Genomic DNA, 21,343 nt, shown 5'->3' with positions numbered 1-21,343 from the left:
AGTGTCAGAATGTAGAGGGCGGTGTTAGATGTTTGAATATATAATTTTATATTATTTATTTTATTATTTTTAATATAGGTATAAAGGTGTTCCTTTGTATTGGTTTATTTTGGGTTTAAGTTGTTGTATAAGTAAGGCTTCTTTAATTTTGCGTTTGTTTATGTTTGTTTCTTTATTTAATATTTGAGTTACCTCTTTCTTTCTTTGTGAACCTGACGATGACCGAAGAAAGTCGAAACGTTGTTCGCTCCTCTACGTAAAGCCCCCCGCTAGTACAGCGGTATGTCTTCGGATTTACAACGCAAAATCAGCGGTTCGATTCTCCTCGGTTGGCTCAGCAGGTAGACCGACGTGACTTTGCTATAAGAAAACACACACAGCCTCTACGTAAAATATTTTTTCAACCCAAACGAGCCGTTTTTACATATATAAAACTCTCTCTTTGTTGACCTGTAGAAGGCCTGGCATGGCCGAGCGCGTAAAGCGTGCGACTCGTAATCCGAGGGTCGCGGGTTCGCGCCCGCGTCGCGCTAAACATGCTCGCTCTCCCAGCCGTGGGGGTGTATAAGGTAACGGTCAATCCCAGTATTCGTTTGTAAAAGAGTAGCCCAAGAGTTGGCGGTGGGTGGTGATGACTAGCTGCTTTCCCTCTAGTCTTACACTGCTAAATTAGGGACGGCTAGCACAGATAGCCCTCGAGTAGCTTTGTGCGAAATTCCAAAACAAACAAAACAAAAAAGTTAACCTGTAGTTTGAAACGTTGTATTTCAGGATAGCTGGTAAGGCTACCTACAGATGGGGCAGCTGTTCAAATTGATGCCCATACCTTTGGTTCCGTAGCCTTTCCGAGTGAACTACTAAAATATTCTTTTTCTTCTGATTCCAAAACAAGTTTCGTTACGACCAGAATCGTTTTTTATCATTGAAAAAAACACACAAAACTCATGGTACATGGAAGATTGATCTTAAACTTTTTGCCATCATGTAGTTAAGCCTTTTCTACAAGGAAACTCCTATTTTGATCTTTGTTCAATGCATGACAAAACTGTTTGGTTTTACTTATAAAGTATTGTAAGAGTTCCCATACTTTGTATGTTAATATCGAGAAGAATAAATTCTGGATAATGTAGTAATTCACAATAAAATTTGTTACCAGGAATAGCTAGCACTAGAACTTACAAGAAAGAGAGTTTATTTAAATTGGTTATCATCACATTACTGATAAATCATTCCATTTCATTACAATATAAGATGTAACGCATTTGTGTTTTCATAAAATTTCCTTTATTCTAAATTAATATAAAACTAAATCTACTATATTGAAAATTCAGTGGAATGTATAAAATAACATTTACATCGCAGCCTCACGTGATCAGTTTCTAACAATTTTGATCGTATCAACAATAAGAATTTAAAGTATTTGAAATCCTTAAATAATTTAATTCCTTACTAAATGTTATATTTCAAGTGAGTTTGTTTACTGCTCTGCCCACACTTACCCCGTATTATAGGTAAGTCCACCTATTCTGCTGTTACATGTCTAGCCAACACACTAAAAACTTTGTTTTAATTTAGTAAATAGTTTTAAGTTTTCATATGACGAATTATTTATTTTTCCTCTAATTTAAATAGATGCCAAAAACGATATTGTTTTAAAACAAACGAACATACTCGAAGAGTCACATGCGCAAAAATATATCGTTATTGGTACCCAATGAAAGCGTGAACATCTTCAACAAATTACTTCGGATGACATTTACAAAACTTTAGTCACTATTCAATATTTAGGTTTTATAAAAATATACAGGGTATTTCAAAATCAATTCTAAAATTTAACAATTAAATAACTAAGGATATACAACCATATAGTTTTTATTGACATGTCTAATTGATATTTGATTTCAGTCAACATTCATTAGAACACGTCAACATTTACACTGTTGATTTTACCCTTATCTTCATCTCTAGCTCCTTCATGTTTGCTGTAGGTGTGCGATACATAATATCCTTAACATATTCGCAGATTTGATTCCACGTCGCACCAAACATACTAGCCCTTTCAGCCGTGAGAGTGTTATAATGTTACGATAAATCCCACTATTCGTTGGTAAAGGAGTGTCGCAAGAGTCGGCAATGGGTGGTGATGACTAGCTGCCCTCCCTCTAGTCTTACACTGCTAAATTAAGGACGGCTAGCGCAGATAACCCTTCTGTAGCTTTGCGAAAAATTCAAAAACACACTAAACTTAACATACTCCCATATTTTATTACAACACTGGCGTCTTTACTTACACTGTACACAGTTACTGTTTGTTTGTTTTTTGAATTTTGCGCAAAGCTACACGAAGGCTATCTGTGCTAGCCTTCCCTAATTTAGCAGTGTAAGACTAGACAAAAGGCAGCTAGTCATCACCATCCACCGCCAAGTGTTAGGCTACTCTTTTACCAACGAATAGTGGGATTGACCGTTACATTATAACGCCCCACGACTGAAAGGGCGAGCATGTTTGGTGCGATGAGGATTCGAACCCGCGACCCTCAGATCACGAGTCGAAAGCCTTAACACACCTGGCCATGCCGGGCCCACAGTTACTGAATTGGTCTCTACAAACCAAACGAAGCATCGAGTCTTTTCTTGTAAGTTTCTGTTTCACGAGGTAATATCACTAGAGTAAAAATAAAATGAAATACTCTGACAGTAACAACTATCTTAGTTGAATTACAAGACGTTATTGAATTGTTAAATTTTAAAATAGAAAAGATAATGCCCATATAACTAGAATTAATGCAATTTGATTTTAACATGGTTATAACAATCAACTTTTAAAATCAAACTAATATTTTACAGTTATTAACTTCTAGAAGTAATTTAGTTTTCTATAATTTTAAAATTAATATTGTACTAATTATGATATAAAATGAAGTTAACCAAAAAGCTATAGTCTGAAAAACCAAAACCTTCCAGAGCTTTGAGGTTTGTTAAAATAATCGTAGAATATTTCTGTTAGAAACAAGTATTAATGGTTAGCACACAGAGGGCTGAGTAGGTTAGATTAAAACGATCTTACATATGCACAGCCGATATATAGTGGAGGGTGAATGGCACGTATCAAACACTTTTGGTGTGACATAGGTAATGTAATGCCACCAAAACCTGGTCGCTTTGAGAATTTCCGAGATAAAATATTCATACACTTAGATTGAGAATTTATAAAATGACACTGGAAAACAAAAATGTGGATCAACTTGAAGCACCAAGACTATTCAGAAAGAAACCTCCATAAAGTCGAACCAAAGCTGTGGTAAACAAAGAGTGGCATTTTCTAACCAGTGAGCATTCATGATAACAAAGGACAGTGGCAAAAGTGGTCCACGTGTTTGATGCAACAGTATGGAACACAATCACAAATAATATACATCTGGAAAAATGGTATATCATGTATTCACAAGCTGTTTCCACTACTTCTTTGCTTTTTAAAATGGTTTTCGGTAAATTGTCATCTTCGTGGGGTGTGCTTCAACATGACAATCTTAAAAAAAAGAACAATTTGTACAAGAAACTAAGCAAAAGATCTATAGTTTGAAAGTTCACGTCTTGGGAATATGGTCACATGACACCCAGTTGTTACAAAAATCACGTACGAACGTACGTTTAGTGATCTTCTGTTTTTTATAGGATGTGTATTCACACCTGAAAAAATAAAACAAAATATAATTATACACAAGATGAATAATTTATTGCATAAATAGTCAGCAGATTGGTGTCTTTAAACTGTTATCATTTTAATAGTCGATAGACACTGACGAAATATGAGTTTGTTCCTAAATATACACACATACTACCATTGTGTTTAGAAATTCATTGTTGTGAGATGTAAAACTGAAACATATATGCCTATAGCGGGTAACATAATCCAGTAACACTAACAGCTGAGAGGTACAGTAAAGAGCTTTGTGAACACATTTAGGTTGATGGAACTTCTTATAATTTTAGGGGTGAGAAATGGTTTGTACTACTTTTTATATAGCTTTATAAATTTTTCAATCTAACAGGGTGTTTGTGGCTATTGAATGTTTAAAAACTATAAAAATAAAAGCTACATTATAACTATATTGAATAAATATAAAAAGTGTACATCAATGGTTTTAGAACAGTTCAGGTTTTCTGAAGTATTCTTTACGTTTGATTGGTTAAAGGTAATAGAATGGAACACTTGTTTTAGAAGAAATAATTCCGTATATGTTCAGCTGGAGTCTGTAAGAGTACAGGAAAAGTAAGACTGAAATAGTTTTGACGCTTTCAGTCTTCGCTAAAATATTTTGATGTTTTCTTACTATTCTGTATTGATGTTATTGTCTAAATGCGTGGAGTAGCGATTAAATAAATGCCCGAGTAGTAACAAATTACATATTTTAGATGTTTAATGTAATATACATGTCTCAGTTTGAGTTCACTAAGTGCATTTGCACTCCTTCTTAATAATAGCGATCTATGGAGAAAGAAGACATGGTATTACAGTAATCTATGGAGAAGGAAGACAAGATATTACAGTAATCTATGGAGAAGGAAGACAAGATATTACAGTAATCTATGGAGAAGGAAGACGTGACAGTACAGTAATATGTATGGACAAGACATTACAGTAATATATGAAAAAGGAAAATATGACATTACAGTACTCTATGGAAAAGGAACAGAAGACATTACAGTATTCTATGGAGAAGGAAGGCATGACATTACAGTAATCTATGGAGAAAGAACAGAAGACATTACAGTATTCTATGGAGAAGGAAGCCATTATATCAGAGTAAGATACGGAGAAAGAAGACATGACATTACAGTAATTTATGGAGAAGGAAGACATGATATTAGAGTAATCTATGGAGAAGGAAACATGACATTACAGTAATCTATGGAGAAAGAAGATATAACATTACAGTAATATATAGAGAAAGAAGATATGACATTACAGTAATCTATGAAGAGGCAATACACAACATTACATTGATATATAAAGAAGGAAAACATGACAGGACTGAAAAGTATAGAGAAAGAAGTTCCATACAGTTAACCTCATATCACAATAGGATTAAGGTAAAGTTGTCTGGAAATGTGTTTTAAAATCGTAAATTTAATAGCTTAATTTATATGCAAAATATTAAACTGTGACAGAGCAAATAGAGAACCATTGTTTAAATTAAAATATATATATTTTTTTGTCTGGGGTGATAGAGATGCATTGATTAAATGGAAACTCATTGTTCTTTCCGTTTGAGATTACAAAGAAATATATGATTATATTAGAACACTTTGTTCTTTTGTCCAATGTGATAGAGAAGTCTGGGTTAAATTGAAACTATTTTCGTCTTTCGAGCAAAAAATATTTGAAGTATTTATTTGGACGCTCAAGGCTAAATACTGACAGACATCTATCAGATAATTTAGAGAGGAATGTTTGTTTAGTACTGACAGACATCGATCAGATAATTTAGAGAGGAATGTTTGTTTAGTACTGACTGACATCGATCAGATAATTTAGAGAGGAATGTTTGTTTAGTACTGACTGACATCGATCAGGTAATTTAGAGAGGAATGTTTGTTTAGTACTGACAGATATCGATCAGGTAATTTAGAGAGGAATGTTTGTTTAGTAGTGACAGATTTCGATCAGGTAATCTATAGAAGAATGTTTGTTTAGTAATGACAGACATCGATCAGGTAATTTACACAGGAACGTTTGTTTAGTAGTGACAGACATTGATCAGGTATTTTACAGAGGAATGTTTCTTTAGTAGTGACATATTTCGATCAGGGAGTTTACAGAAGAATGTTTGTTTAGTTGTGACAGACATCGATCAGGTAGTTTACAGAGGAATGTTTGTTTAGTTGTGACAGACATCGATCAGGTAGTTTACAGAGGAATGTTTGTTTAGTAATGACAGACATCGATCAGGTAATTTACACAGGAATGTTTGTTTTGTAATTATAGATATTGACACATTTATTCCTGGATAGTATGTGTTATTTCTTAATTGCTTATGTTGTAAAAGTACAGAAAAGCCATTAGTCCCTTCAAACTTTGCTTTTGTGACGTAGATAATAAAATTTAGAAATTAACCTATTTTCTAAGTTAAACGAGCAAATCTGCACTTTTTAATTTACACAAGGTCTGAAAAAAACAACATATGAATCAAGATTTACATGTATTTATATTAAAGTTATACAAAAGTGTTTAGAAGTGAGTAGTTTTTCCAGATTTGCGACTGTAATGTAAATCACTTTCACGTATCATCCCATAAACAAAGTCTGCGTTTGCGTTATACGCTCCTTGGTAGCAGCGTTCAAAGTCCAGTATATCTTGGTGGAAGCGTTCGCCTTGCTTCTCTGAGTATGCTCCCATGTTCTCCTTGAATATATCAAAATGAGCGTCGAGGATATGGACTTTCAGGGACATCCTGTAGCCCATTTGCTGTAGTTCTTCACCAGAGCCTCAACCAGTTCCATATAATTTTCGGCCTTGTGATTGCCCAAGAAGCTCCAAATCAGTGCGACAAAGGTACCCCAATCTTTTTTTCTTCCTACTGAGCTTCTTGGGGAATCCTGTGCATTCCAGGATCTTCTTTCTTTGTGGTCCAATGAAGACACCAGCTTTGACCTTTGCCTCAGACAACTTAGGGAAGAAGTCTTGAAGGCTGCAGAGTCCTTATCAAGATCTGTGACAGATTTTTTCACAAGACCCAATTTGATGTGCAATGGGGGGAACAACACCTTCTGGAGGTCCACTAGTGGTTCACACTTGACATTGTGCCTTCCCACAGAGAACTCAATCCATTGTGGCCAGTGCTTCCTTTTGTAGCGTGCTGCAGTGTCTCTGGTGTTCCAAAAGCAAATATAACAGGGAAACTTGGTAAAGCCTCCTTCTAGACCCATCAAGAATGACACCATTTTGAAATCTCTGATAACCTCCCAGTCATACTCATCATACTTCAAGGCTTCTAGTCAGGTTTTGGCTCTGTTGTATTCTTCTTTGAGGAGCACTGAAAGAGGGAGAGGAAGAGATGGATTGAAGAATGCTTGCAGCTTCTTGATTCCACCTCTGATAAAATCAGATAGGTCTAACTTAGGCAGTTAGAAGTAAACTGAAGTGGTGAGTGGAGAGCTCCTGTATATATATTACTATGGAAAATTCTAGAAAAGTCTTGTAAGTTCTACAACATTTAGAAAGTTCATGAAAATTTTTGTAAATTCGAGAAAATTCTTTATCAGCTACTTAGCACTGAATATACTTGGAATGTTCTGGAAAATGGGTAAATTTGAAAATTTCATTACCCAGGTCACAAAAGCAAAGTTTGAAGAGAAAAATAGGTCTTTTCCATTTACTTTAGGCATAAACAATTGGGAAATAACACTTTCTGCCCATGAACAAGAAAAAGTAAAACTTTTGTTACATTGTGTTATTGAAGATTGTTTGTTTTTTGGTTCTAACTGTACTTCCTAGAATTCTATACTTGGTATATTTAAACAGACTAGTAACTGAGCTTTTGTAAAACAGTTACAATTATTTACTCTCGTGTTATCCAACTTAATAAAACTGTTGGTCTCAGGTAAGATACTTACAGGCTTTGGAGCACCTGCAACAATCGAGGAACGGATTGATCGTTGTACTTTGCTTTCTTCACCAGAGGTACGATTTTCTGTCATCAAGCGTCGAACCTCTTCCAATTCATGGTGCTCTTTTTCATAAAGTCGCTTTAAATTTTCTACATACATGAACATTACATCAAATGCCCGACTCATCTTCTCTTCCTATCAGAGGTAGGATGAGAAATCAGAGTAGTCAGGTGTAGTGTTAGACATGACATATCTCAGTGAACATTTATCTTACAATAACGGTTAGATGTGACATATCTTATTTGACATTTATCTGATGCTATCAGTTACATGTAACATTTTATTTGTCATTCGACTCTTACAGTTAGATGTGGCTTATCTTATTTAACATTTACCTTACACTAGAAATTTGTTAATAAATTTCTATCTTACATTAAAAGCTACATGTGACATGTCCTATTGTACATGTGTTTGATGCTAAAAGTTAGATGTAACACAGTTTTGTTAAACCAGAAGTCCTCAAAAGGTTGTCAGACAGCACTTTGCTCATGAGCAGTAGTGGATTCAGTAGTACTATGCATTTAGAACGTTGGCCTTAGACAAAACCGTAGCAGTATTCTTATTGAAAGAAAACTACTGATAAACAGCATCATTTATCTATGGCTTCAACTTAACAACAGATGTAAGAACAATACCTGCTGCACAGCACCATAGACTTCAGCTCGGCCAGATACCCTGGAGGTAGACTGCTGAAGAACGTCTACTTGTTGTTGAATCTTTATAATCATTTCTCTCACTTGTTGACTGATACTTTGATGATTTAGAGTCTTCAAGCAAGCATAATAAGAGAAATTCATGAGGTCCAACAAGATAACATTGAGTCATTATAATTAGAAATGTATTATTATACTACATATTACGTTTGTTTTTTTCAGTAGATGCCTAATGTATTCTTTGATTTCCCACATCCTCTGCTATAGATAGAAGATTTGCCTATTTTAAGCTGTTTAGTACAGCTTTGGTCAGCAAACGAAAGATTTACATATAAGTATCTTATAATTCACCATAGACCAACTTAAGTTAATTTAGGTGTGTGATAATATAATGGCACTGCACTAATTTATTACTTGATATTATACAGTGAACATTTATTTATTTATTGACTATATTACAGAATATTTTTATTTTCACCCAAGGAAAAATATGATCTGTGATATTAAGATCTAATGCCTTAGATTTACCTTAGACACTTGACACAGTGATAACAATAAGAAGTCCATTAGATTCAATACAAAGACTTGAAACAGTCATAACAAAAAGAAATCCATTAGATTCAATACAAAGACTTGAAACAGTCATAACAAAAAGAAATCCATTAAATGCAACATAAAGATTTGAAACAGTCATAACAAAAACAGAAATCCACTATATAAAACTTAAAGACTTGAAACAGTTATAACTAAAATAGAAATATATTAAATACAACATACAAACTTGAAACAGTCATAATGAAAGCAGAAACCATTAAAAACAACATACAGACTTCAGACAGTCATAACAAACAAAAATCTGTTAATTACAACATAAAGATTTGAAATAGTCATAAGAAAAATAGAAATCCAATAAATACAATATAAGGACTTGAAACAGTCATAAAAACAGAAATCCATTAAATACAACATAAGGGTTTGAAATAGTTATAACAAAAAAAACAACTGAAATCTGACAAAAATAAAAACCAAAAGACATTAAATACAGCACACAAACTTGAAACAATCATAACAAACAAAAATATATTAAGTACAACATAAAGATTTGACACAGTCATAACAAAAATAGAAATCTATTAAATACAATATAAAGATTTGAAAGAGTCATAATAAGGAGGAATCAGTCATATAGGGAGCTTAAGTAATAATTAGAAAGAAATCCATCATACACAATAATAAAAACTTCATACAAACACAAGAAATGTATCAATATAGGAATTCCTAAGATTATAGCAAAGTACATCCTTTATTATCATACAACTCTGATTAAAGGAAGCTTTCTAAGTGGATAAGAACTATAATTAAACCAATAATTAATAGTCTGATCTAACATAATTAACTAGAAGACTTGTATAATACTCGAGATCAACAATTCATAATAGCAATATTTTTCACATACAGACTTTACACAGTCATGTCAGCAGAATTCTGTTATATTACAGATGAATACTTGTACAAATAATGAAAACCATGAGTTTATAATGTTCATGATACAAGAAGTAATTAATTATATTGAACATATATACATTCTTATAATCAATAGAATATTTGTACTTAACTAACTTTGATCGTAATGTAGTACAAAGTGATGACAAATATGTGATAATGATGGTCCTTATTAGATCTGTATACACTAAGGACTTTTATTGATATCTTATATATATATATGCTTTAGAACAGCTTATAACAGTACTGACAAGTAAATTGTGCACAGTCAGTGTATTATACACATCTCCTTTTTTTTAGAGTGCACTATTTTTAAAGTTTTCCTCATATAAGAGATTCAACAAAATGAAATTCCTTTTGCATATTATATTAATTATACATTCTGTGAGGCAATATTCTCAATGATAGCAAGGAGCTTACATTTAAAGATTCTTTCAGTGCCTTCATTTCACTTTCTACATTCTTCTCAGCTGTGTCCCTTTGTCGCTGTTGTAGGTCAAGCCTTTTGCTCAGAGTCAACTTGTCTATTTTAAAAGCTAATGCCAAACTTCCAAACTTGCTCTGAAATAAAACATTTTAACATTAAAAATAATTCTACTGTGTACTTATAACTGAAGATCACTTCTTTGTAAATGATCTAAACATACAATAAAACTAAGATTTTATCAAAATGACTTTAATGGTGGTTAAAAAGAGCTAATTGATCTCTATTTGCATTGAATGTCATCTAAACATTTGATCTCTCTACTACCAATAAGTTAATAAGAAAATTGAGCATGAACTATAATTTGACCTTTCTACTACTGACAAGTTACTGAGAAATTTGAATATAATTTACACATTTGATCTTTCTACTACCAATAAGTTATTGAGAAATTGCAGTGTGATCTTTCTACTACCAATAAGTTAATGCAAAAATTGAATGTGATCTAAACATATGATTTTTTACTACCAAAAAGTTAAAGTAAAAATTGAATGAGATATAAAAATTTGATCTTTCTACTACTAATAAGCTACTAAGAAATATGAGCATAATCTAAACATTTAATTTTTCTAGTATCAGTAAGTTAGGTAGAAATTTGAGCGTGATCTAAACATTTGATCTTTTTATAAGTTACTGATTAGTTTAACATATCATTCTTTCTGGTCTGTCAACACACAGGGTTTCCATAAATTATATGTCCCATTTTAAAGTAAATAACTTAAAAATTTTATAAAACACTTTAGTTTTAACTTGATGAAAAATCATAATATTTTTTTCCTTCCTTCTATTGCAAATACATTGTAGAAGCATTGCTAGAAAAAATAGAAAGTGTAAATAGAAATTGGGAAAGAAAATAGTATAATGCGTGGTTTGGTTTGCTGAATCCAAATCAATCATGTTAGTGCAACAAAATTACTAAGAAAATTATGAAAAAGACGTACCAACCACAAGAGCTTTGTTTATAACATTACTAGCAACTTGTAGTGTGTTACAACAAAAGAATATCCAAGTGTATCTGATGCAACAGTTAATCGTTTGCAAGAGCTATTTCTTAGAAGCACAAAGAAGTCTATTGTGCTTCCCTCAACTGGTGAAAAAGCACAATGAACAAAATTCCACACAAACAACTTCGTTTGAATGCTTACAAAATACAATTATTGCAGGTTCTCGAACCAGATGATGGACAAAGGTAAGACAATTTTGCAATGGAAATCCTCTATCTGATAGAAAGAATAAAAAATAACTGACAAAAGTTTGGTTGTCAGATGAGGCTATATTCCATGTCACTGGCCATGTAAATGGGCTTCATGTCCATATTTGGTGGTCACAATACCTACTTGTATGGCATGGTTTGATGCATGACAGAATTATTGACCCATTTTTCTTCATTGAAGAAATTATGACTGGGACAACTTTCCCAGACATGCTAAAGTTGTTTGTTGTCTTTCAACTTGCCCCTCATGTTATTCCTCAAAAGATTGTGCTCCACAACACTGGAGTTTTGATGTGTGGGAATTCCTGAATAACATATTCACAGACAGTTGGATTTGTAGAAATGGGCAACATGATGTCCCCACCTTCCCCTGATATCACCCCATTGGATTTTTTCATGTGATGAGTTGTGAAAGATCACGTAAGTTTGATATCCATGCCCAATATCAGGAAATTTTGTGAATAATAATCAATGCAATAATAAGGTGACTCCCGAGAAACTGAACAACATCTGGAGGGAGATAGGATATCACTAAGACAAACAGTACACATGTTGAAGTTTACTAAGATAAGAATAAAGTTTTATGTCAAGATAATTAAAACTGCAGTGTCCTATCTATAATAATTTGAAAGTTATTAATTTTATAAATTGGTAAGATAATTTACGGATAACCTGTATGCAGTTGTTTATCAAATCGACACAATCACTGTCCTCTTTCTACTTTGTCAATGAGTAATATTGTTTATTAAACTAATCGCTTGTAAACAAACAATAAATAAAAGCACACCAAATTATAAAACCATGATGCAAAAGATACTGAACCTATCATGTTAAACAAAACACTGAATTTAACCTAATATGACTAAACAACGCTACAGAATACAAAATATGAAAGATACAATGATATAGAGAAGTGGAAGTACATTGTGTCTATACTGTGAGAAAGAAGTGGAAGTACAATGCACCTATACCTGTAAAAGTGAACAGAATTAGCTTGTGTATATAATGAGAGAAAGAAACAGAACTACTTCATGTAATAGAAAGAAATGGAAGTAGTTTACATATATACTAATAGAAAGAAACGCATGCAGTTTGGTGTATATTGATAGAAAATATGGAAGTACTGATAGAAAAATAGAGCCCTCAATGAGAGAAAAAAATTGGATACAGAGTTCATGTTTTCTTACCTCAATTTCCTGTTCTGTAAGAGAATCATTGCTGAAACAAGTAAAGAACATGGCATAAATAGAAAAACATACACTTTTTAAAATTTTTATTTACTCAAGATAACTTAATTAAATCAAAAATCTTAAAGTTCTCTATATGCGATTGATATGCTATTTGTATTCAAATTGAGTATACTAAAAACAAATCTACTAGCTACATCTGTTTGTTTTATATCGGAATTACAATTAATCTCTCCATATTCTAAGTTGTGTTTGTTTGTTTGTTTGGCAAATATCTAGAATAAAATTACTCAGTTATTCCTGAATGTAATTAAATACATAAGTAAACTTTTATATTCCTAATTATGATTTAGATACATACCAATCTCATAATAATATTATCAAGAATTTAATGTTACTGGTGAGTTATATAACAATTGGTTTTGTTACCTGGTGATATATGTATCACTTGTTTTGTTACCTGGTAATATATGTATCACTTGTTTTGGTACATGGTGATATATGTAACACCTGGTTTGTTACCTTAAAGGACTATCTTTGTGTAATCCAAGTCGCCGTAAGAAGCCATCCGAGTTGCTTGGAAATGAAGGATCAGTGCCACCTTGGGGTGGAATTACTACATCTGTACCAGGTAGATCAGCAGTTTCACTCTCCATACTCCCACTTGCACTACCCTTCGCTGATTCTGTTTCTGAAGTTTCCATAAGGTCAGGCATAAGATTCTTGCTTTTGGAAACTCCTTCCCGTTTTTTCCATTTTTCCTGCAGCAAAACATTAAATGAATTTATCTTCTTTTCATATATTTTAGCACCGTTTAAAGTTTGTCACAGTTTCGGTTTGTTATCTACCTTTAATAATCCTTCTTTCATGTTTAATCAGAATGGAGTATTAAATTGATAATGAAATAATCATCAGTGTTTATGAAACAACAATGGGGTTGTGGAATAGTATTTTTTAAGGAAAACTGTGATTATATGTCTTCTCCTCACTTCACTCTGTCTTACAGTTATGATGACATAAAATCCAAGAAGACTGAAAAGAACATTTTTAGAACATTAACCAAATTTGCAATAGTTAAAGTGTGATAAATGCAGAAAGAAAATATGTTAATAAATAACATTAGGATGTTAAAGTGTGAAGTACAATAATAAAATGGGTTAATAAACAACATTAGGATGTTAAAGTGTGAAGTACAATAATAAAATGGGTTAATAAACAACATTAGGATGTTAAAGTGTGACAAGTACAATAATAAATGGGTTAATAAACAATATTAGGATGTTAAAGTGGGTTAAGTTAAATAATAAAATGTGTTAATAAACAATATAAGGATGTTAAGTATGATAAGTTCAATAGTAAAATGGGTTAATATACAAAATTATGATATTAAAATGTGGTAAGTACAATAACAAAATGTGTTAATAAACAACATTAGGATGTTAAAGTGTGAAGTACAATAATAAAATGGGTTAATAAACAACATTAGGATGTTAAAGTGTGACAAGTACAATAATAAAATGGGTTAATAAACAACATTAGGATGTTAAAGTGTGAAGTACAATAATAAAATGGGTTAATAAACAACATTAGGATGTTAAAGTGTGACAAGTACAATAATAAAATGGGTTAATAAACAATATTAGGATGTTAAAGTGTGACAAGTACAATAAATAAATGGGTTAATAAACAACATTAGGATGTTAAAGTGGGTTAAGTTAAATAATAAAATGTGTTAATAAACAATATAAGGATGTTAAGTATGATAAGTTCAATAATAAGAAGTTTTAATAAACAACATATTGGGAAAAATGTAATGGTTAAATTATATATAGTATAGATTTAGATTGAAAAAATAATGTGGAACTCATGTAAATATGGAAAAACCTAGGAGCAGCAATAATTCATTCAAGTATGTCCAACAAATTAAATAAACATAATCAATAAATCAGCCAAACATAAATTGATAAATCAGCTAAAAATAAATCAATAAATATTTAAACATAATCAAACAAATGAACAAAACATAAATCAACAGATCAGTTAACATAAATTAATTAAATAACAAAACATAATCAACAAATAAGCTAAATATAATAAACAAATCAACTAAACATAAATCAACAAATCAGCTGAACATAATTACATATAATCAACAAATCCACTAAACATAAATCAACAAATTAGCTAAACATAATAAACAAATCAACTAAACATAATTAACAAATAGATTAAACACAATTAAACAAATGAACCAAACTAAAATCAACAAATTAATCAAACATAATCAGACAAATTAGCTAAATATAAATCAACAAATCAGCTGAAAATAATTACGTATAAACAAAAAATTAGCTAAACATAATCAACAAATCAACTAAATATAAATAAACAAATCAGCTAAACATAAATAAATAAATGAACCAAACAAAAATCAACAAATTAATCAAACATAATCAGACAAATGAACAAAACATAAATCAATAAATCAGCTGAACATAAATCAATTAAATATAATCAGTAAATCAACTAAATATACTCTTAATAAAATTTGTGACTAACATATAAATCACATCATTAAAATTCAAACAAAATGTCAGATGTTTCTGAAAATTCTTCACAAACTGTCAAAATGAATAAATTAACATAACATATGATTACAAAATCAGCATTCAGAACTTCTAATTCAATGTAGTAATTCAAGAATTAAAATATCTGTTTAAATAGTGCTTTCAGTTCACCATTAAATTTTTATCTGAAATTAAAGATGTTAGTTATCTTCATAAATAAATAAATTATTAAAACTCAGTAAGTTTTTATCAAATCTCTATTCATTATCATAAATCTACTAATCACTTAACAAGTAAACGAATAAAGAATGTACCGAAACTCGTGTTGCTAGGACCCTATCTTGTTTCTCTTGGTCCCAAAGACAATTTCCTGAAATTTAAAAATGTATAGAGGTTAAACACTATCTGTAAAAATACAATAATTTTTATTTAATTACAAGTGCAGATAGCCCTTGTGTAGCTTTGTGCAAAATTCCAAACAAATCAAAATTTAATTACATGTTGCAAATAGAGTTTACACCACTTAGTTCTTCAGTTAAGAGACATAAAATGTATGGCTGCAGAAGCTTGCATAATACTTGTACACTGAAAAATGAACATCATGATGGAAAAGGTAGCATGAAATAAATCAATAAATATTTAAACATAATCAAACAAATGAACAAAACATAAATCAACAGATCAGTTAACATAAATTAATCAAATAACAAATCATAATCAACAAATAAGCTTAATATAATCAACAAATCAACTAAACATAAATCAACAAATTAGCTGAACATAATTACATATAATCAACTAATCAACTAAACATAAATTAACAAATTAGCTAAACATAATAAACAAATCTACTAAACATAAATTAACAAATTAGCTAAACATAATAAACAAATCAACTAAACATAATTAACAAATAGATTAAACATAATTAAACAAATGAATCAAACAAAAATCAACAAATGAATCAAACAAAAATCAACAAATTAATCAAACATAATCAGACAAATAAACTAAGCATAAATCAACAAATCAGCTGAAAATAATTACATGTAATCAACAAATTAGCTAAATATAAATCAACAAATCAGCTGAAAATAATTACGTATAATAAAAAAATTAGCTAAACATAATCACTTTCTGGTTTAACATTTTATACTTAGATTTAAATATGTGATAAATACCTGTTCCATTTATAGTATTCTTCTTTCTTCTACGAGCTGTCGAGGTGTCTGTTCTATGGTTGGCTTCATGTTCATCTTCCTCATCATCATAACTTCTACAGAGAACTCCACTATTAAATTTATCAGTTTCAGATCTAGGAATCTGCAAAACGAACATTTTTACCTTCATTAAAACCAAACTGAATACAACGTGTTGTTTCAGGTTGGATTATGAAGAAGCTAAATTTCATTATTTCCAAATACATCCAATAACCATCAAATTATACACAAAATTATCACTTACGTAGGAATTCTATGATATAAACCTTATAAAGCGTCGATATCTTTATCAACTCTAAGTAGAGATTGTAGTCACTACAATCTAATGAAGATATCCTGTCTCTCTTCCAGGTTAAGATATAAATATGAAATTGTAGGTTCTACAGACAGATATCTCAACAGTCATTAAGGTTTTATAAAGGAATCAATTGATTCTTCACTTTGACTATAACACAAAAAATAAAATATATCTCTATTCATTATACCTAAATAAACTTAATCATCACTAATACATCTAAAATATATAACAAAAATAATTTCATGTACAATAAACCTAACCATCACTAATACTTCTAAAATATGTAACCAACATAATTTCATGTATAATACACCTAACTATCACTAATAATGGCCCAACGTGGCCAGGTGATTAGGGTTCTCGACTAGAAATCTGGAGGTTGCAGGTTCGAATCTCTGTCCTACCAGATATGCTCACTCTTTCGGCCGTGGAAGCGTTATATGTTTCGGTCAATCCCACTATTCATTGATAAATGAGTAGCCCAAGAGTTAGCAGTGGGTGGTGATGACTAGCTGCCTTTCCTCTAATCTTACATTGGTAAATTAGGGATTGCTTTGAGCGAAATTCAAAACAAACACAATACACGGTTTCATGTAGAAAACAACTCACGTGACTAGTTGTTTCTCTCATTCCATCAGGTTGTCTTGTAACTGCTAATGAACCATTCTTGTTTTCGGTTTCTAAGACACTAGTGTAAAGAAAGAATTCAATATATGTTATTAGCTTTAGTTCATCAACGACAAACACGTGACACTGAGTAAAATTAAATAATTATTAGTAATACATGTGTGTTTTTCTTATAGCAAAGCCACATAGGGCTATCTGCGCAGCCCACCGAGGGGAATCGAACCCCTGATGTTAGCGTTGATTAGTAATACAACTCATACTGTTTCACATATGAAAACTAATTACTACAAACAAGCGATTTACTGTTTAAAATCAAATGGTTTTTAGTAATAAAACCTACACTGTTTTGTATAAAAGAAATAATTATTTTAAATAAGCGATTCACTGAGTAAATCTAAATAGTTCTTAGTAATACCAACTAAATTTTTTAACATATGAAAGTTGATTAATTAACCACAAGAAGCGACCAATGAATTAATTCAATGAGTGCTGTGCTGGTTTGTAAAATAAACAACTTCAGAGAACAATAAATTATGACTTATTGATTTTAGCTGAAAAAAATTCAATTTTAAAATACAACTTTTTTGTGAAAATCTTTTAGAGATAAGCAACTAAACTGGGGACAAAGTTTCGAAAACAAAATAGCAATATAATGTAATACACTGCAACCACAGAGAATAAGTATATGTTATAATAACATATGTATAAATAATTCTCCATAAAATTCTCTACGGAGCTTCATTGGATCCATGGGTCCACAAACAAATTTCCATTTTCTTCGTTGTGCAGTTTTTATGGATGTTTTTGAGTTTGTTTTATAACTATTTCGCACCCTCTTGATGGATCTTTACCGAATTTAGTATGAAGGTTTGTTGGGTCCAGGGTAAGAAATGTACACACTTGCGGTTTCACATTTTATGTTTTGCAATTTTAATGGACGTTTTTTACAATTACATAACCTAAGATAACCGTTCATAAATCATTCTATATAACTTTCAGGTAGTTATAAATAATTTGGAACCTCATCACTTCGTTACAGTTTATGTCATCGTGTCTGGTCATGCTGTGTATGATGATGCATCAAAATAATGGCTCATCGGTTTAGTTCGGATGCAAAAAGCTCTGTCATGTCTAAAGTTCACCACTATTCTCTGTGAAATCTGCCATATTGCGTTTTCTTTACGACAACAATGGCTTCTCTGCACCCATTTCATTAGTCAAGTCATATGATGTTCAATAGATGCTGCGTCCAGTCATTTGACTGGAATGTGGCAGCATGAATACTCCAGGTATTAGTTATGGGGCACATGAACAGATAAACAACAAGTATACATGTGACTTCTTGTGTGGCTTTTCAATCACGTTGTTCGCGACACGTGAACATCTTTCTGCTCGGGGATTCTCTACTGTTACAAGTTTACTTACGATCACCTTGGTGTCTCCTGCTGAGACAGCGGTAAGTCTACGCTCAAGTCAGGAGTTCCATTCTCCTCGGTGGAAACAGCAAATACCCCGATGTGGCTTTGCTATAAGAAAAAACACATACACACCCAGGTACTGCTTGTTCCAGGTCTTTTTTTGTATATTCCCAAGTTGATATGTGTTTCTTTGTTTTCAAATACCGTTAAGTATAAGGAATACGCCCGTCTTGGAAATTTTAAATCCATGAGCACATTTTTATATTTGAGTGTACAAATATTTTTCTTCAGAAAGAGCTGTTACAAAGCCTTTACAAAAGCAATCAATTTTTGATGGTACCATATTACTGTCAAACAACTTGGTGATTTACATGTTCAAAATTGTCTCAATGAAACGCACTAAACCCTCTTTATGGTAAAACTAAACTTCCTTCATACACATACGGTGCTGGTAAACCGATTTCCTATTACACTAGACATATTATGTATAGATAGATGTATGGTTTCATGGCTCATGTAAAGCCCCCAGGTCAAAACTGTATTTTTTTATTTCTAGCAGAGTTACAGGAGGAATCTCTGCGCTAGCCGTCTCTAATTTAGCAATGTAAAACTAAAGGGAAGGCAGCTAGTCATCACCACCCACCACCAACGCATGGGCTACTCTTTTACCAACCAATAGAGGGATTGACCGTCACATTATAACGCCCCCACGGTTGAAGGGACGAGCATGTTTGATGCGACAGGGATTCGAACCCGCGATCCTCAGATTACAAATCCAGTGCCTTAACCCACCTGGCCATGCTGGACCAAGGTCAAAACTGAGCTCAAAGTTGAGTTTATAACTCGTTCTTTATATATTTGATTAGGATTAAGATACTCTAGCCTAAGCCTAACCCAGTATTTAGTAGTTAAATGTGCAGTACAGTTTATAATTGATTATATGTTATATATGTGTGCAGAATGATCACTGTGTATACAGGCTACTACAGTATGTGTTGTTGATCACCAATTATTTGGGAATACTTTTTGGCTCAGAATGGATTTGTATATTACTATTGACATTGCTTCTACTATTGACATAGCAACAACCTTAATGAAACTAGACCTAGAATTTAATATGTTTGACTGCATTACCTACATTTTTTTATGAATTTCAGTGTTTCTCTAATCATTGTAACTATATATGACTCATATTCTATTGTGTTTTTATTTTTATTTTTGTATTTTTCAGACTGCGAGATGAAATGTGTTCAATTAAGTGGTGCACAAAAGAGAAAACTGGCAATAAAGAACCAATAAAAGGCTTTGGATTTAGTGGCCAAGACTGGAAAGCTGACTAATTTTTTCACTCAGCTTACACAACACGATCTTCCAAATCAAAACTCATCAGAAGTCACTTGTACTGCATCCGACTCTGACAATATTGAAGTTGAACCAAGCTTCACACCTACAAGTACCACTTTGTCCATTTCAAGGTCAGAACATCATGATGACGTTGAGGTGTCACATGCTGGCTCAACTGGCACAAGTCTCACAAATGATCTTTCTTTGCCTGTTCTGATATTTTTAGTGTTAATTTTGATGCAAGTTGCCCTACAAGACAACAAGAAGTTGAAATAATTGCTGAAAATAAAAATCTACTGGACTATAGTAAAATGCTTCAGTCTACAAAAGATAAAGAAACTAAAGGAAAGAATCCATGATTGTGACTTGATTTCTCTGCTGATGATGTGGCTTATTGGATTGCTTGTGGACTCACTGACTTTCAACACCACAATGGGCCATATGGCAAATCTGGCTAGACTTTCAGTAGCGGCAAACCAACGAGATTCTGTTAAAAAAAAACGTTTTTTTGGGGTAAAAGCCAATGGTGAGCAATACAAGAGAGAGTGGTTATTGTATTCATTATCAACAGGGTCAGTTTACTGCTTTGTTTGTAAACTTTTACCCCTAATTTTTCCTCGTGTTTTGTTGAAAGAGAAGGGTTCAGTGACTGGCAAAATACTATTGTAATTGATCATCATGAAAGAAGCACCATTCACTACTCTATGCTAACATACTTAACTCACAGACAAGGTTTAGGCTTGTGACAAGAGTTGGAAAAACAAATTAATGACGAGTGCAATCAGCATGTCTTGGAGCATGTAATAGCTGTTGTTTGTACGTTAGCTGAATGTGGCCTTGCTTTTTGAGGAAGAGATGAAAACTTTGGTTCACTGCAGAATGGGAATTGTTTAGGGCTGCTTGAGCTCATAAGTCCGTTTGGTCCATTTTTAGCAGAGCACATTTATAAATATGGAAATTCTGGAAAAGGAAATCCTTCATACTTGTCCAAAACCGCATGTGGAGAACTCATTGAACCAATGGCTCAAAAGGTCCACACATTCGTTGTTGATGAAGTAAATTCTTCTGGTTATTTTACCTTGTCAGTTGACTCGACGCCAGATCTATCACATATAGATCAGTTAAGAGTTGTACTTCGATACTTAAAAGATGGATAGC

At 32.2% G+C, this 21,343-nt stretch overlaps 1 protein-coding gene across 1 annotated transcript in view; it reads right to left on the bottom strand.

Moving 5' to 3' along the window:
• Positions 1-1,507: 1,507 nt before the first annotated feature.
• The window catches only part of LOC143253571 (uncharacterized), a 55,246-nt gene continuing 35,410 nt past the window's right edge, over positions 1,508-21,343 (bottom strand). The window contains exons 10-18 of the mRNA XM_076507648.1: positions 17,406-17,484; positions 16,460-16,601; positions 15,593-15,648; positions 13,234-13,472; positions 12,712-12,742; positions 10,248-10,388; positions 8,307-8,438; positions 7,618-7,806; positions 1,508-3,690 (exon numbers count right to left, since the gene is read on the bottom strand). Coding sequence (XP_076363763.1) covers positions 3,685-3,690; positions 7,618-7,806; positions 8,307-8,438; positions 10,248-10,388; positions 12,712-12,742; positions 13,234-13,472; positions 15,593-15,648; positions 16,460-16,601; positions 17,406-17,484 — 1,015 coding nt within the window. The 3' untranslated portion in view covers positions 1,508-3,684. The remainder of the gene's footprint in view (positions 3,691-7,617; positions 7,807-8,306; positions 8,439-10,247; positions 10,389-12,711; positions 12,743-13,233; positions 13,473-15,592; positions 15,649-16,459; positions 16,602-17,405; positions 17,485-21,343) is intronic.

The sequence above is a fragment of the Tachypleus tridentatus genome, chromosome 6, assembly GCF_004210375.1.
Source record: "Tachypleus tridentatus isolate NWPU-2018 chromosome 6, ASM421037v1, whole genome shotgun sequence".
NCBI classification, from domain to species: domain Eukaryota; kingdom Metazoa; phylum Arthropoda; class Merostomata; order Xiphosura; family Limulidae; genus Tachypleus; species Tachypleus tridentatus.
The sequence above is the reverse complement of the archived record's forward strand: the minus strand, read 5'-3'. Positions and strand labels throughout refer to the sequence as shown.